The 16,978-nt window shown below is 43.7% G+C and overlaps 2 protein-coding genes across 4 annotated transcripts; one reads left to right on the top strand and one right to left on the bottom strand.

Annotated features, from left to right (window-relative positions):
* Positions 1–387: 387 nt before the first annotated feature.
* Positions 388–6,335, bottom strand: nol9 (nucleolar protein 9). Of its 2 annotated transcripts, none has more exons than XM_084367467.1 (13): positions 5,976–6,335; positions 5,112–5,634; positions 4,805–5,015; positions 4,573–4,703; positions 4,326–4,461; positions 3,569–3,665; positions 3,355–3,452; positions 3,002–3,169; positions 2,655–2,907; positions 2,441–2,555; positions 2,152–2,326; positions 1,513–1,646; positions 388–1,427 (listed from the first exon to the last, which is right to left on the bottom strand). In XM_084367467.1, exons 2-13 carry the CDS (start codon positions 5,571–5,573, stop codon positions 1,308–1,310), a joined length of 2,100 nt encoding a protein of 699 aa, XP_084223593.1. In that variant the 5' UTR covers positions 5,574–5,634; positions 5,976–6,335; the 3' UTR covers positions 388–1,307. The 2 variants fall into 2 exon arrangements, with proteins under 2 accessions (XP_084223593.1, XP_084223592.1); XM_084367466.1 differs by having other exon boundaries at positions 6,052–6,335.
* A 167-nt stretch (positions 6,336–6,502) lies between these two features.
* zbtb48 (zinc finger and BTB domain containing 48) lies at positions 6,503–16,588 on the top strand. Of its 2 annotated transcripts, none has more exons than XM_084367465.1 (11): positions 6,503–6,680; positions 8,302–9,026; positions 9,142–9,455; positions 9,526–9,631; positions 9,717–9,809; positions 9,899–9,985; positions 10,072–10,226; positions 10,345–10,481; positions 11,175–11,339; positions 11,420–11,508; positions 15,507–16,588. In XM_084367465.1, exons 1-11 carry the CDS (start codon positions 6,668–6,670, stop codon positions 15,906–15,908), a joined length of 2,286 nt encoding a protein of 761 aa, XP_084223591.1. In that variant the 5' UTR covers positions 6,503–6,667; the 3' UTR covers positions 15,909–16,588. The 2 variants fall into 2 exon arrangements, with proteins under 2 accessions (XP_084223591.1, XP_084223590.1); XM_084367464.1 differs by having other exon boundaries at positions 8,273–9,026.
* Positions 16,589–16,978: the final 390 nt, after the last annotated feature.

Below are 16,978 nucleotides of genomic sequence, written 5' to 3'. Positions count from 1 at the left end.
TTTGTCTGCTCCCCACCCTCAATAAAGAGGCGGGGAGCGGCGAACAAAGAAGAGCGAGGGGGCAGAGAGGGGATGTTAAAACAGCCCACTTAACAAATTAGCAATTCTTCACTGCGTGAGTGGATGTTTACAGCCCAGGCCTCCTTTAATTCCTCCGCTCAGATCATTTTTGAAGGGTCAGTTACACACCGTTGGACGAGGTTAGTCATTTCTTAAATCAGTCTCGATTTCGGGGGATCATGAAACATTAAAGTTGGTGTCTGGACGGCTTTTATTGCTCGTCTTCCTGCCCTCTGTGAAGTGAACATCTGCTATTGTTCAGTGGCACAATCTCAACGTACATACGCCGCCCCCTGGAGGTTTGAAAAAGTAGCACCAACAAGCAAAAACTGTTTAAATGTTTTTATCTTTTATATCCAACAGAAGGCCTACATAAGAAATCGTAAACCGGTCGCATTTACAAAAACATCTCCAATGACCTACAAGTTGCAGGAGTACTGTTACGTCCCTTTAACACAATACCAAATGTACAACAGTTAAAGCAGGAGCGAGTCGGCAATAAAAATAGCTATTTCAGTAAAACACAATACTGAGAAAATGGGCTTCTTTCATCAGGTTTTACAGAGAGAGTCATGAGAAAGATCCTCGTTAGCTCCGTCCTTCACTTGATTGTTGGATGCGAGCATAAAACACCTGATAGGTCTTGGCAGTGGCCATTTTTATCCAATGATACAACTGTCACAAACTAGTCTGAATCAGTTACTACACTGTGAAATACTGATTTAAATGGCTGTAGCTTGACTGAAATCTACATGGATGTATAAATATGTGACTAAATGGGTCTAAAATGCACTTGAAAGCAAGAAAAAGCACAAAATATGAGCAAAAGTCCTTTTTTCATTTAATATCTGGCAGCTTTTTGTATTCGCTTGCAGCTTTGGATTTTCACCTACACGAGTAGAGACACCAGACAAGAGCTTAAACTACAAATTGTGATATTATTGTGACAGAAACTCCTTCACGGCGGCTTCAAGATGTACGTTACAGTAGGAGGCTGTGAGACGTGAAGGGAACACCCAGGGGTTTTTTCAGAGAGGAAGTCTAGTAACAGGAAGGCAGCCGTCTCCTCCTGCAGAGTCTGTGATACCGGCTGCTGCTCCGTCAGACTGAAACTTGATGAAGAGAAAAAAAACTGTCTGGCTCAAGCCCGGTTCTGGACATTCAAAAAGGCCGTCACTGACTTGGTTCGGCTTGAGACACCAGTCGAGAAGAGTAAAGGGCGATAAACAGACGCTGTGTAGAAAATCTCATTGCATCCCTATTTGGCTGGATCTCTGCAGGCCCTTGAAGACTCGCAGCTTTCCTGCTCCATTCAGATCAAAACTGTAGTTTGTGGTGACGTAGGGCATCTCTCCGTCAAAGCCATGCTGAAACACAGACAGAGGCACCGTAAGATGACGGATGTTCATGGATCTGAAGTGTGAGAAGTAAGTTATTGTGTCGTCTTCTGACCTTTGTTGTGAGGATGCAGGAAGGCAGCGATATCGCCCCCAAGAGGAGACAGTTGACCTTACGAAGGATGGAGGGATCTACAGGCGTCAGCAGGAAGTACAGCCCTCGCTCCATGTCAACACCTCGGAGCACACCTGCAACACATTTACATGTTAATACACCTGAATCATTTTAAAGTCTTTGTTCTTTTCTTCTTAGAAGTGCTTATACACGTGACGTTATAGGATAAAATACTATACATCTCTTCACACAGCCCATATTACCTCATAAAACCTTAAATGTCTGCTTATTTGGTGTAAGTATGATGCTTTATGGACTCATGGTACACCTAAGAGAGCAGGGATACCTGACCGTAACCTCTCAGGACTCGACAGCCAGGCCAAGTTCAGACAAAAGATGAGAAATTATGTCTGTTCGGTCACATCACTTGACATTCATCTTTTTATGGTATATCTACGTGCATAGAATAAAGCCTTTTCACTGTCATCTACACTGTACATCAGGGTAAACAGACAAGCTGCTTGTTACTGGCTCAGTTCAGGTTAGAAGAGAAGAAGGAAAAAAGTCAAGAAAAAAACAATTAAAGCATCAAACTGATTCTGGCTGTTCATACTGAGGGCTGGTTGGCAGGATACGTACCGAAACCCACACACGGGCAGATGGGAGCCTGTGACAGCAGGACTGGGCCTCCCCTGCTTGATACTTTCTCTCCCAGGCAGCAGAGTCCCACCAGACTGGCATTGGCAGCGTAAAACATGTGACTGGGCGCCACCTCACAGTGGATCACACCTAAAGCCACCGCCGTGTGGGGCACCTACAGGCCAGAAGAAGGGAGAACGGTTACTAAAACAATAACTCTGGGTTGTTTAATCTGAGAAATAAGGTGAACGGGCTCGCTGACTTTTACTGGATCCTGATTGTCATGTACCTGATATGGGGTGAGGCTGTGAAGAGGTCTAACTGGTCCAGGGTCAGGAGACTGCAGCTGACTCAGGTAGGACAGCAGTGACAGCTCTCTGTGCTCGTTACTGCGCTGGTGTTTCCTGCAAATGGCAAAGCACCCACGGACGATTAACATAAAAAAGGAAAGCTGTCAGCCGCTAATGCCAACGCAGCCTGATCGTTTCATATACTGTACTTACGATGTTCCTTGGCGCGCCACTCCTTGAAACTCCGCCTGTACGACGAGGTGAGTGTAACTTCTGGGGGGAACGTGGCTCTCTGTGAACTCGTCCAGAGCCGTCTGGGCAGGCGGGTGCGTCTGGAAGCCCTGCGCCGTCCTCAGAAACTCTGGAGTGAGAGGAGCACACTGTGTGACGCCGCTGTGACCGAGCTGGACGACGTGCGAGACCGGGAAGAAGCGGATCATGTCCACCAGCAGCTGGAATCCAAACCCTGCGGACGGCCGGAGACACGCACACGTTCAGACGCTGTTTACAATCGGTACATTTAAAGTTGCACTGCTGTCAGAGGGTAAGTATGAGGTGACCTTTGACCCAGCCCATGGTGTTGATGATGACGGGAGTCTCTCTGCTCTGGGAGCGTCTGCGCCACAAGGACTTCAGGGATTCCAGGTAGCGGTCCAAGTCCGACTCGCATGTGGACTGACCGTAGTAGGTCATGTGCTCTGGTGGGCACTGATGTGTGAAAGGAGGACCTGAAACATAAGTCAGCATAAGTCTACTGATCCCATTTTACACACACAGAAAAGAAATGTAGAAAATGGCCCAGATAAATATTAAAGGGATAGTTCAACATTTAACTTAACCAAGGATATATACATTTTTTTTATTTTAAGATGTGGACGAGGCTCTGTGAAGTAACAAGAGGTTAGAAACGTACCCAGAAGTGGTTCTCTGACAGTCGACAAAGACAGACAACCAGCAGGAGTGAACTCTGTCTGTCCGAGGTCACCTTCCAAATAATCCACACTTGTTGTGCTACAGACACAAACACACACACACATTTAACTATAAATATATATACAAATATAAACCGAGCTCATAAATCTGAAGATATTAAAGAGAATCTGTTTGATGTACAGATGAGAACTCACTGGTTTAATAAAGTGTTGATGAGGACACGGACAAACGTGGACTTGCCCACGTTCCTGGCGCCACATACGAAGATAACTGCACAACCATCCATGTCCCCTGTGAATGAAACAAGACATCTGTCAAGTCATTTCCCACCAGATGTGAGTGTTTGTACATCCACACATGGAAGACATAACCACTGCTGTCTCAATCGTTACTTAAATGTTTGTGTGGATTTATCCAGACATGACAGGACTCACAGAAGCAGCCACAAAGCTCACACATGTTTTGTGATCTGGTGCACGAAAAGAAGTTGTTTCAACGCTTGAGAACAACGACGAGGTGAAAAAGTTGAATGATACGAATGAAGAAGAGGGTTTTTATTGTTCTCTCTGCATCAATGATGGACTTTTTTCATTAATTTCACCTCTTGGGTGTTAATTAATGACAATCTGATGACTTCTGCTGCAAGTGTCCCCTGTGCTGAATCTTCTAATAAGAGTTTTTCATCAATTTAATTTTTCGGGGGCCATTTTACGCCTTTATTAGGGAGCGAGAAGAGTGATGAGATATAAAAGTGATTTAACAAAGGTTTCCTTTTGGACTCGTTAACGTACATGGCCTGTCTTAACCCTTAAACTGAGTGGACCCAGTTAATTTTATCATTTCAGAATATTAGACACTCAACTGGCTGCCATGTATGTTAATGTGAGGCAGGAAACACACATACGATGCATCACATTTACTTAAGGAAGTGTACGTGTGAGAAGAGCTCACCTCTGCAGGCGCTGACCACCGTGTTGAGAGCATCTCTGTAGCTCTGTGAGATGTTCAGCCCCTCGACGGATCTGACCAGGGGGATCATACCCAACCCGTTGAGTGGAGTGTCGAGAACAGCTGACATGAGTTCACTCTACAAAACAAAACAGGGAGGAAGACCTTCTGTTAGACTGACCTCGGTGTAGTTTAACTTCTTGTGATGAGGTGAATATTGAGCTTAATGTAGAAATATCAGTCGACCTACCATCGGGGGGCTGAATAATTCACTGAGATCAGTGAAACTTCCCAGAAACCGTGTCAGAGGCGTCTCCATGGGCTCCAGGAGGATGATGGCTGAGTTTGTCATGATCCTTTTTAGCAGGTTTTTCCGCGATGCTGCAAAATGCAAATTCGTAAAAAATACAGTCCATAAAATAACACAAGAATTGTTACGTCACTCTCTTATAACATTGAAGGCCAGTTGCTTGTGCGTTTACCTGCTGGCAGATACTTCTGTAGGATGATTGAAGCCTCGCTTCTGCCGTCTCTGGAGCGAACGGGGCTTTCCAGTGCTCTGATGGTCAGCGGACAGTGTGAGGCCGGGGAGAAGAGAGGATACGACTCCTGGCCTTCTTCGATGGTGAACCCCATCACTTCTACCCGACCGTACAGACAGGTCAAAAAGCACTTCCCACGGAAACACAGGGTCTGCAGGAGAGTCGTGTAAAAGCTCAGTCACAGAAATCAGGTAGATATACATCTTAAACGTTGCCAGATCTGCACCAAAATATCTTAAAGGCGTACCTGATCCTTCTGCATGACAAGCACCGCGTGGTTTCGTCGATCATCTCTCGCTGCACAGTAATGGAGAGCCTCTCCCTCCAGTCTACCCGGCTTTACATCCTCCACGTCACCTGAGGCGTCCACGCCGTTCCCATGGGCGGACTGGGAGTACTCCTTCCAGTCCTGAGAGTCATTCGACTCATTGTCCATCGTAAACGCTGCACTCCCATTAGCCTGCGTGTGAGATTTCTTTACTCCAGCCTGAGGAGGGTTTTTCTTGGGGTTAGAGATTGCTTTTGCTTTATTCTTCAGTCTCTTCACGTTGGGTTTCTTCTTCACAGAGGCTTGGTGCTCCTTCACCATCCGGGCCATGACAGGACTGGAGTTGAGCTCCGAGGAGTTGATGGGAGGCCTGGACCGTTTGCCCCTCACATCAGCCCACTTCTGAGATTTACCCTTAGCCTGTTTGGGTTTGTTCTTCATGACTGTGTGTGTGATCAGTAATTATTCATGTGGGTGCTGATGAAAAACAAAAGGGGGGAGCCTGCAAAGAGACATGCAAAGACAATTAGCATCTGAGAGGACAGGTGTCACCAGGAGGTTGAAAGAATGTCAACAAATTACCATTCACTAATTCATTCACTGATAACTATATTTATTTTCACAACATATTAGCTACAGCTAGCTTAATTTGCATGTAAACGCGACAGCAGTTGAAAGCTAGGCTAACCACGAGCTAGCTAACATATGGAGTATATTTCTTATGTGTACATGTCTCAATATGTGAGGCTGAGTAGTACTAAACAAGTACACACTATATAAAAAGAGGAACCAGCTGACAAGACAACAAAGCAGCGTGAATGTTTAAACTTGGCGTGAACTTACCACGGCTAACGTCACTTGTCAACGCTAACAGCTAACTGCTAGCTAATGTTGTTGCACTCAGGTGTAGAAAACTTACCCCCCGCTGCTGAGAAAACAACGCAGGACTGTCGAGGTGACCCTTAATGATTTTACTAAATGGTTAGCATTTATACTTAGCACAGGTGAACCCAGGAAGCTGGCCAACTGCTACTACACCACGGCTAGCATGCTAGCTTAGTTACATGTGTGAGGCACAAACAAGACGCCGCGTCGCGATGGTCGACTATGATCTCATCCGGAGTTTTTATGAATTACGACGACGTTATTAAGCTAACATGTACACTTTATTTCTATATTCACACGGAAATAAAAAAAGCAGCTTAAAGCATTATAGTCAGACATTATAGTTTTGTTTGTAGGGGTATTGTTTTAACCGTTGTGCGTGTTGACGTTTAACAACGGACAACAATAAACTATCCCGGAGTTCAGTCGCGTAAACAGCGTCACATCCTCTTCCTTGTGCGTTTTTTTTTAGGGGCCTACAAGAAACGAAAAAGAAGCTGCTGCATGTTGCGGCTTTTCCAAAAAAAAAAAAAAAAAACTATCTTAACCTCACAGCTCACCTGGAGCTGATGAAGCTGCTCGACAAACACGAGTAAAAAAAAAAAACCCGCTCAGTTTTCACCGACTCTCCAGATGTGAGGAGGCTCCAGATGCAGCTGTCGGGTTCGTACCTAACATGCTAAGGGAGCGTCTTAAAATATGTGCTAGGAGACAAACGTCGAGCTGCGCAGGTAGCCAGGGGTTTGCGATAATTTAAAGGAGGCAGCGTGGAGACGAGGGCTGGCAGCTTGTAGCAGAAAGCGTCGAGACTTTGGCTGTTTTTGATCAACATGTTTAATGTGCAGCTGTCACTGACACTTAGCTTTGTTTTCAAGAGGTGGAGCTGATGTTACTGACGTGAAGCTCACAGAGAAATCACAACCTGTCTGTAATGTTTACTCTGTCGGAGTTTGTCAAATTTAAAACGGGCTGTGAAATAATCAAAGTCAGATTTATTGGCCTGGTGTTTATGGACAGATACGTGTGCGTGTGTAGTGTTGCAAGATAAGATAAGATGATCCTTTATTAGTGCCAAAAACAGGGACATGTGCAATATCACAGCAGTGTTATAGTAATAAATAAGTAAAAAAAACATATAAAAATATAAGTAAATAACATGTATTAAAACATGTATATTAAAATATTGACACTATTGCACACTGAGACGCAGAAATTGCACATTGGGATGATGAGATTGCATTTTGAAGTCGATTTAGTGTGTGTGTGTGTGTGTGTGTGTGTGTGTGTGTGTGTGTGTGGTCTACAAGTAATGATTATTGTCACTGATTAATTTTCCCTTTTTGTGATCAATCTTAATGACTTTAAAATGTCAGAAAATAGTTAAAGGTCATCACAATCTCCTTAAATCCTTAAATTGTAATAGTACTTTATTGTTTCTTAGTGTTTGCCCTTGTATTTTGATGGTATTTGTACTTGAATGTACCCGCTGCTATGATAACCTAATTTCCCCTCAGGGATAAATAATAATAATTTGATAAAGTTATCTATCTATCTATCTATCTTAAAAGTTCACTGTGGCGTCCCTCAAATCGCTTGTTTCATCCGACCGTTTTAATCACAATAATGATAATAAACTTTCATTAAGCAGCAGCTCAAAACCAGAGTTACAAGGTGCTGTACAATGTAAACACTGAGGATAATAGAGAATTAAAATAAGAAAAAAACAATAAAAACTACGCATTAAGACGGCACTGACATCAAACACACAAGCAGTAAAAAAAAAAAAACTAAACAAGGTAAATGCACAGTCCAAAATCCCAACATGTTCAGTTCTCTATCACAAAAGACAAAAAAGCAGCAAATCCAAACATCTGAGAAGGTAAAACCAGCATTTTTGAATTAAAAAAAAGAAGCACAGACTGAACAATAAGTAAATCAATTAGAAAAAATGAGTTTCTGATATTTTTCTCCTGCTGATCGACTCATTGATGAATCTAGAATGATACATATGCAGCACACACAAAGCTGAATGGAGGACAGGACTACAGTGGAGTTGAAACCATCAGTGGATCCACAGAAAATGAACCTGCAGCTAATGTGATCTCTATCAACTGACTTTTTTACATGTTATTTCCATATATGTGACTGTAATCTGAACATCTCTGAAGTGATGGGCAGATAAAGCATGTAATGTTGATGCAAATGCTTCTGGAGTAAATATCGCGTGAGTAATAAGTCTCTTTATTTGCATACAGCATCATGTCTGTCCGTGTCTCTTCAGCAGCAGTCCACAGTGAAGCTGGAGGGATGCCTGCAGCAGAGAGCGGCCATGCACAGCGTGTCCTGTCCTCCCTGAACCAGCAGAGGGCAGTAGGGAGGTTCTGTGATGCGGTCTTGAACGTGGGAGGTGGGGTGGTCTACCTGGCCCATCGCAACATCCTCGCCTGCTTCAGCGAGCTGTTCCAGCAGCCCACCATGCCCGCTGCCCCGTGCATGGAGTTCTGCCTGCAGCAGTGTCCCAACGACGGCCTGGAGCTGCTCCTCAACTTCGTCTACACCGGAGAGCTGAAGCTGGATGCTGGCAACCTGGAGAAGGTGCAGCACGCAGCTGCCAGCCTGTGCGTGCCAGAAGCACTCGCACTCTGTCAGCAGTTCAAGGAAACCTCTGAGGATCCCGCTCCTTTCAAGCGTAAGAGAGGCCGACCTAGAAAGTCGGCATCAGATGCTAACCCTCCCAGCTCAGTCAAGGAGGAGAACTCGCTCACAGGCACTAAAGATCCAGAGTCCAGCTTGGATACCACCACAGCAACTTCTAGCATCACCGCCACCTCCACCACCACCCGCTCCGGTCGTGTGGTGAAGGGCCCGAGGCGACTGGTGACTGACGAGAGTCCCTCTAACGATTTTACAGCCCCTGAAAAGTCCAGCAAGAGACCTTCAGCCGCTCCCACAGAGAGAGACAGTGGTGATGAGAGCCAAAACCAAGACCAGCCAACTGGTGAAACTGAGGTAGAATACATGAGCACATGTAGGGAGAAGCTTTACAGTGATTGGATGATTTTAAAGATGATTTTAAAGATGAATACTGGTAATAATCGCACATGTCTTGTGCTTATTTTTGCAGGTAGCTGAGACGCAGACTGATGTAAATGACAACAGTTTTCGCCAGCCTATTGAGGAAGCAGAAGAAGAAGAAGAAGACGATGTGGGGGATTTCGAGGGCATCACTGAAGACACAGACGAGGAGTACGTGCCCGTCTCCGAGCCCAGTTCCTTATCTCCGTCCACGTCGACGGCACGGAAACGCAAGGCCCAGACTAAAACAGACAAGAACGAGAACGGTGAGGCCGTGGGAGAAGACTCCAAGAAGGACTCTGTGCAGTGTCCCATCTGTGACAAATCCTTCAAGAGCAAATACTACCTCAAAGTCCACAACAGGTACACGACTCCAGTGTGTTTCCCTTTTGAAATGTGAAGAGAACGGCCACTAATGTGTCTTTTTCCACAGGCGACATACAGGCGAGAGGCCATTCGGCTGCCTTAAATGTGGAAAGAGGTACTTCAGGAAGGAGAATCTGTTGATACATGAGATCAGAGACTGTGCCAGAGTACAGGTGAGTGAGAAAACATGTAATCAGATCAGTTCGAGTTGCTGTGAGAACCTAGAAAGTTAAACATCAGTGTTTGTTTGAATCACAGACATACACCTGCGTGACGTGCTCCGCAACGTTTGGTGGAAAAGAGGAGCTGCGTCTGCACGTCGTCTCCCACACAGGAGACATGCCCCACAAGGTGCAGCCTACAGCTACTGAACACAGAACATATCATTAATTGTTATTATGTCAAATCTATAATTAGTTGTTAAAAATATCCTTTTTCAGTGTACAACATGTCCTGAACAGTTCATGCACAAGAAAAACCTGACGAATCACATGATGAAGGTCCATGGATATCCAAAACCACACGCAGTAAGTGTTCCTGACTGCTTCAATGACAGACAGAAGCCTATGACCTTGATTATGTTAAAAAATATATATATATATTTACTTTTTAGTGTCCCCAGTGCCCTAAAACCTTCTTAACTCGGACTGAGCTGCGCGTGCACGAAGCAGCCAAACATCGAGGAGAGAAGCCGTTTGTGTGTGAGGAGTGCGGCCACCGAGCCTCGAGTCGAAACGGCCTGCAGATGCACATCAAAGCCATTCACAGGTACTGGAACGGGTTCGGCTTTGTCTGTTGCTGTGATCACACCAGAGAGACCTGGGAATAAAATCTGTGATGGCATCAGTGCACATTGTTTGAGCCTTTCCTTCGTTCTGCTTCACAGGAATGAGCGCCCTTTCGTATGTAACTTATGTGGCCATGCGTTCTCCCAGAAGAACAACCTGAACATGCACCTGCGTATACACAGCGGAGAGAGGCCGTACCAGTGTCACCTCTGTGGCAAAACCTTCAGGACACAAGGTAATCCTTCTCGGTCTGCATCACTCTGAACACAACTATGCCGGATTAACAAGAAGACTGAAATAGTTCAGAATTTGTCGTAGATAACATTTGAAGTTTTTCTTCACTTAATAACACATGAAACTGAGCGTTTTTTTAAGGGAGTCTGGGGTTTTTCTCCACAGGTGAGACAGAAGTACACTATATTGGTTACCGTTTAAGTTTTTTGTAATTTTTGACATGTTTACCTTCGAAATTTACCTTCTTTTATAAATGTAGTGTTTATGGTGAAATCAGTTGAAACAGTGTGTTCAAACAGCTGCTTAATGTTGGGAGACTAGACACACTTCAGACAGGCTGGTACAGCGATGCCGTGACAATCTGACACTTTTAACAATGAAAGAAACAACTTAATGTGTTGCGTTTAATGCCGAATTTACAAGAAGGCCTGAATGAGAGTTTGAATTTACCATCAGACTTTTTTTAAGTTTGTGAAGTTTGTCCTCACAAGACAACTCTCAGAATTGTGCAGTTTGTTAAGGGAGTCTGGGGATATTGTGATCACTCGTGAAACAGACATCTGCTGCTTACTTTGGCAGGTTCAGAGAGCCCAGACGTGTCATTTGCATTACAGGAAGCCAGAAATCAGACAGCATGTAATCCATTTTGCCTCCATGTTGATTATTGTATTAATCACTATCTTTTTGATGCCAGCCAGCCTAGATAAACACAACCGGACACACACCGGCGAGCGTCCTTTCAGCTGTGATGTTTGCGAGCAGCGCTTCACGGAGAAAGGCGCCCTCGTCCGCCACAAGGCCAGCAAGCACGAGGAGGGCCGTCCTCACTGCTGTCACATATGTGGCAAAACCTTCAAGGGTGAGATATACCGTGATGTTTACTTTAACTGTCAGTCAACACGTCATGAAGGACTCACTGATGTGTTTCTTCTTCATCAGCAAGGGAGCAGCTTCGCGTTCATCTGCGTCGCCACAAGGGCATGAGGAAGTTTGAGTGTGTCGACTGCGGCTACAAGTTCACTCGACAGGTACGATCATCTGCACCAGATATCATTCACACCATCAGTTAATCTGATTTAGCATTATACCTACATTACCCACAAGGCACCAGTGATCTTCTAACAGTGGCCTTGCCACATTGTTGTCGTGATTGGTGGTCGATCCCAGTATTTGGGCTATAAAACTTAGCAGAGGATGGTTTCGATCCATCGACCTCTGGGTTATGGGCCCAGCACGCTACCGCTGCGCCACTCTGCTAATGTACACACCTCAGATGGGACTCGAACCCACAATCCCTGGCTTAGGAGGCCAGTGCCTTATCCATTAGGCCACTGAGGCTGCTGCAGTGTGCTTTTGGTGGTATTCATCGTGCCAGTCACTCTTCTATGGACAGGGATGAATGCCTTTGTGTGAGCTGAATGTGTTCATTGTGTCTAAATCCCCAAGCTAAAAGTCTAGTCAGTAAAACGTCAGGAAAAAAATGAAAAATGACCTCAATGGTTTCCCAAAACTCCAGATGTTGTCTACAGTCTTGTCTTGATTTGTCTGACGAACAGTCCCGAACCCAAATATATCCAGTTAACTATCAGCAAATACCAAGAAAAACGGCAAATATCTGCATTTGAGAAGCTACAACCAGTGAATTTTCGGGGGCATTTTCTGTTTAAAAAATGACTTAATCCATTAATCTCTTTAAAAAATAGGTTTCTAAGATGTGGGACGATGTGAAAAGTCACGATTATCCTCCAACATAATTGAGATTCATGATATTATCCTGATAATCATCAAAATATTCTTAAAGCTTGATATAAAAATACAAACGCAGAAATAATTATTTTTTCTGTAACTGAATAAACAAGCTGTTCTCAGAGGAAAATAAGGTCAGAACACTGTATGAAGCTAGAAAGGTGGCAGGGTCCGCCCAGTGGCGGATTTAAGAAATTTAGGGCCCAAGGCAAAGGCAGGCATGGGGCCCTCTGAAATGAGAAGACAACACACAAAACAACAGGTCAATTATACAGACACATACATTTTAACAGAATACACATGTATTATTTGTTTTACCTTTTGTCCCTCTCTTCCTGTCCCTTTTTCACGTTGTCTCTCTCCCTCATTCTGAAAACAAACACACACAAAACACAGTATAAGGCTCGTACCCAGTGGTGAAATGTAAGTATATTTACTCAAGTGCTGACGTAGACATTTTAGGATTTCATGCAACTTCAATTTTGTCTGCTCCGCTGTATCTCAGAGGCAAATACTGCACTTTCTACTCCACTACTGTACATCATTTACGTTGCTGGTTACATATTTCAAACCCTTCCTGCCCAGTGAAAACCATGTACCCTCAAAATGATGATTTAATGCTAATATTTGTGATAAACTGAAAGAGTCTTCCTTTGTGGGGTGACTTCTTAAGCCAAAGCTCTTTAAAAAATCTTGGGGCTGCTGGAAAATACATCATGACAAGACTTCAGTGAAGTTAGTTTTAAGGTGGATATTCGACATTCGCAAGCCACTCCAACATTTCAAGTGCACCTGTATTGCAGACTTTACAATAAACACACAGAGAAGATGGCTACAGCGTGTACCGACTTCCTGTTTTCAAAATAAAAATGTGGGATATTTAAAGCAGAGATACTGTGTTTAAAGCTATTGAGAAGCTATTGAGCTAACGTGCTAATATTTACATATAAAAATTAATAAAAAATATTTAGAGATGTAAAACATAAAAACAAGAGGTGTATCTCATGCAGCCAGTGTAGTTACATGATCCCACACTGATTTTGAGTCAATTGATCACATGACCTGGGAGCTATTGAGCTAACATGCTAATATTTGCATATAAAAATTAATAAAAATTTATACAAAATATTAAGAGGTTCAAAATGTAAAAACAAGAGGCGTATCTCATGCAGCCAGTGTAGTTACATGATCCCACACTGATTTTGAGTCGATTGGTCACATGACCTGGAAGCTATTGAGCTAACATGCTAATATTTACATATAAAAATTAATAAAAAATATGAAAAGATGTAAAATGTAAAAACAAGAGGTGTATCTCATGCAGCCAGTGTAGTTACATGATCCCAACATGATTTTGAGTCAATTGATCACATGACCTGGGAGCTATTGAGCTAACATGCTAATATTTACATATAAAAATTAATAAAAATTTCTAAAAAATATTTAGAGATGTAAAATGTAAAAACAAGCGGCATATCTCATGCAGCCAGTGTAGTTACATGATCCCAACATGATTTTGGAATACAATGATACAATGATTGCATCCTGCATGGATTTCAGCTAGTCACACTAACGGAAACAGGAAGACACAGACAGTTACGTCAACACCTAGCAAAATACAAAAAGTTTCCTCTCTGTTAGCTCTTACTACAAAACATGTATTCAGGGACAGTAGTCACTTTCTTAACTTGGAGATCAGCTTTCTGTTTTCCTCCTTCTTTCTCCTCTTGTCAGCACGGCTGGGGTAGCATCTTTTCATCTGTCTCTTTTCTTTACTTTTCTCTTCTATACTCTCCTCTTGTTCTCTCGCCACTTCGCACCGTTTGTTTTCGTTTTGCTGCCGTCTTCCTGGATCTGTTCTGCACATGCGCAGTAAGATGGACTGATCCAATGTAGTGGAGACTGAAGGGGGGGCCCCGACACACACATAATACGATTAGCATTCTGCTGGCATTTTAGCCAGAGGATTTTAATCAAAAACATAATTAATGCGCGCAAATAAGTAATAACTGTATTAACCATTAGTGTATGAGGATTATTATGGGGCCCTCAGGAACTTGAGGCCCTAGGCAACCGCCTAGTTTTGCCTAATGGTAAGTCCGCCCCTGGGTCCGCCACATAAACAAAGCAAAACAGTATGAAATTGTGTTGTTTGTTTATTCAGTCATGAAAACAAAGAGTTTGTTTGTTTAGCCAATAAAGATCTTTCTCTTCTGATTAAAATATATTCCTCAAAACTACACTAGTGCACCTTTAACCTTATATTTGGTCAGGAAACCAATACAGGATATTCAGGATTACCTTGATTCACAAATATTAACTTAATATGACAAAATCTGTTGTCATCCTAGTCTCTAAAATTTGACATGGCATCGATGGTTTCATCTCTGGAAAGTGACTCAAAAAGCATTAAGTGTCAATACCAGTGAACACTTTGAACACAGTGGCTTGGGGATTTCGACACAATGAACAGGCACTGAACACATTCACCTCACACAAAGGCATTTATCTCTGTCCATGTAACAGTGACTCTATGGTTTGCTACGTCAGCGCTGTGTGTCTCTGTTGTCTACACATCTTACAGCTCATGATGCTTTATCATGTCATTGTTAGGTCTGTATAAAACTTAGCAGAGGATGGTTTCGATCCAACGACCTCTGGGTTATGGGCCCAGCACGCTTCCGCTGCGCCACTCTGCTAATGTACGCACCTCAGATGGGACTCGAACCCACAATCCCTGGCTTAGGAGGCCAGTGCCTTATCCATTAGGCCACTGAGGCTGCTGCAGTGTGAATTTGGTGGTATTCATCCTCAGAACCGTGTTAGAGTCACTGTTATACGGACAGAGATGAATGCCTTTGTGTGAGGTGAATCCCCAAGCCACTGTGTTCAAAGCGTCACTGGTGGTTCACACGTAATGCTTTTTGAGTCACTTTCCAGAGATGAAACCATCGATGCCATCAGATGTGACTCAGCCAGAGATTATGTTCACAGACAAGATAATGTGTTTAAAGTTTTATGCTGTTTAGTCACATTCGCCGGCTTCCTCCCTCACTCTGACGCATCATCCCCAGATGTTATACTATCAGGCGCACTGTCACCTTGTATAAAGTAGATTTCTTTGAGGTTCGAACATTGTTGGATATATTTCAGATAAATAAAGCTCACTACTCAAAATGTAGAACAAAGATCTAGGTGTTTTTTGACATTTGAATGCAGAAATGTTGTATAATATATCTTTAATCCTTCAAGTGTACTCTCTACATGCTCTGTCTTCCAGGCACACTTACGACGACACATTCAGATCCACAAACGCACCGAGAACTACAACCCCCGGCAGAGAAAACTGAGGAACGTGATCGTGCAGGATGTGGACCGGAGTCCTGGTGAGAACGAAGCAGCTGACGCAGGCGAATCCTCGCTGATCGCAGACGACACTGATTCCTTCGCAGACAACGTCCAGGAATCCACAAACCCAGGACCTGGCTCTGGTTGCATAGTGAGGGTGGTGATCGGGTCGAGTGACGCGGTGATGTCCAACCAGAACCTGGGACATGTCGCGGCAGGGGAGGGTTTCTCTGTGCCAGAGGTGCTGCAGCAAACGCAGCTGGGCCCCGAGGCGTACGAGTCCTCGATGGACATGGAGGGAATGGTTGAGAATATATCAGAGAGTAAGACCTGAAGACTGAAAGACCAGACTGTTACTGTGAAGACCACTTCCTGAATATGAACTTAAATGTGACGTAAGAGATGCTGAGGCACAGCCTGACAGAGCAGAAGACAAAGAAACTGCATCCGAGTGAGCTACTGTTGAGTCTGATTGCAGGAGAGGAGCAGCGATGATGTGTCATGCTTTATTAGTTTACACAGTGAGTGAGCTGCATGCTTGTGAAGGCTGCTTGAATGTGAAATAATGTTTGCGGCTTGTTTTATTGAGCCTCTTTTCATCGATGTGCCTACTGCAGCCCTTAAAGGCGTCTTGGTTTTGTTACTGAAGGGAAATACAGTTAATATCTTTCTGGCTCGGAGTTAGATGAGAGGATTGTTACCACTCTCACATCCGTTCATTAAATACAAGGATACAGCCAGGAGCTGCTTTTGATTTTAGATCAGTTATCAGAGCTGGAGAGTATGTTTAAATGAGAGGAGATCAGTGAACTGCACTACAAGCTTCTCTTGATGGAAAAGATGTTTTTGCTTTTCTCCCGACTGCCTTTAGAAAGAGTTTGATTCAGTGCTCTCCTGCTATTTATCTGATTGGTTGAAGTTAGCCCGTTGTAGACAGATGGTTCGTCCAACCACCTGCCAAGTATTTTTTTGAAAGTGCCTCCTCTTTTCATTAAACCTTTTGGCTGCTCCTTTCCATGTTCTCTGTTAGCTTTTATTAGCTTAGTACAAAAACCGGAAACGATAATAACTGCTGCTGTATGGAGGTGACCGCTACCTGGAGTTTCAAGAAGCTTGTTTCCTGCCCACTACTCACATTAAATACATTCTCCCCTATAACCTCCTTCACATTTTACATTTTGTTTTTTGTTCATATTAAACAAACAAGATATAATGCGTTAATGAGAGAGCTGAAGTTAACTAAAGCTGGTGGGCAGGTTTTGCTTTGTTTGGACGGAGCCAGGCTAGCTGTTTCCCTGCTCCCAGTTGTCGTGCTAAGCTAAGCTAAACCCACAGAGATGCAAGAGTGGTTTCAATCTTCTCATCTCTCAGCACAAAGCAAACTAGCATATTTTTCCACAATGT

Source organism: Pagrus pagrus (genome assembly GCF_965226575.1).
Source record: "Pagrus pagrus genome assembly, chromosome: 11".
Lineage (NCBI taxonomy): Eukaryota > Metazoa > Chordata > Actinopteri > Spariformes > Sparidae > Pagrus > Pagrus pagrus.
The sequence above is the reverse complement of the archived record's forward strand: the minus strand, read 5'-3'. Positions and strand labels throughout refer to the sequence as shown.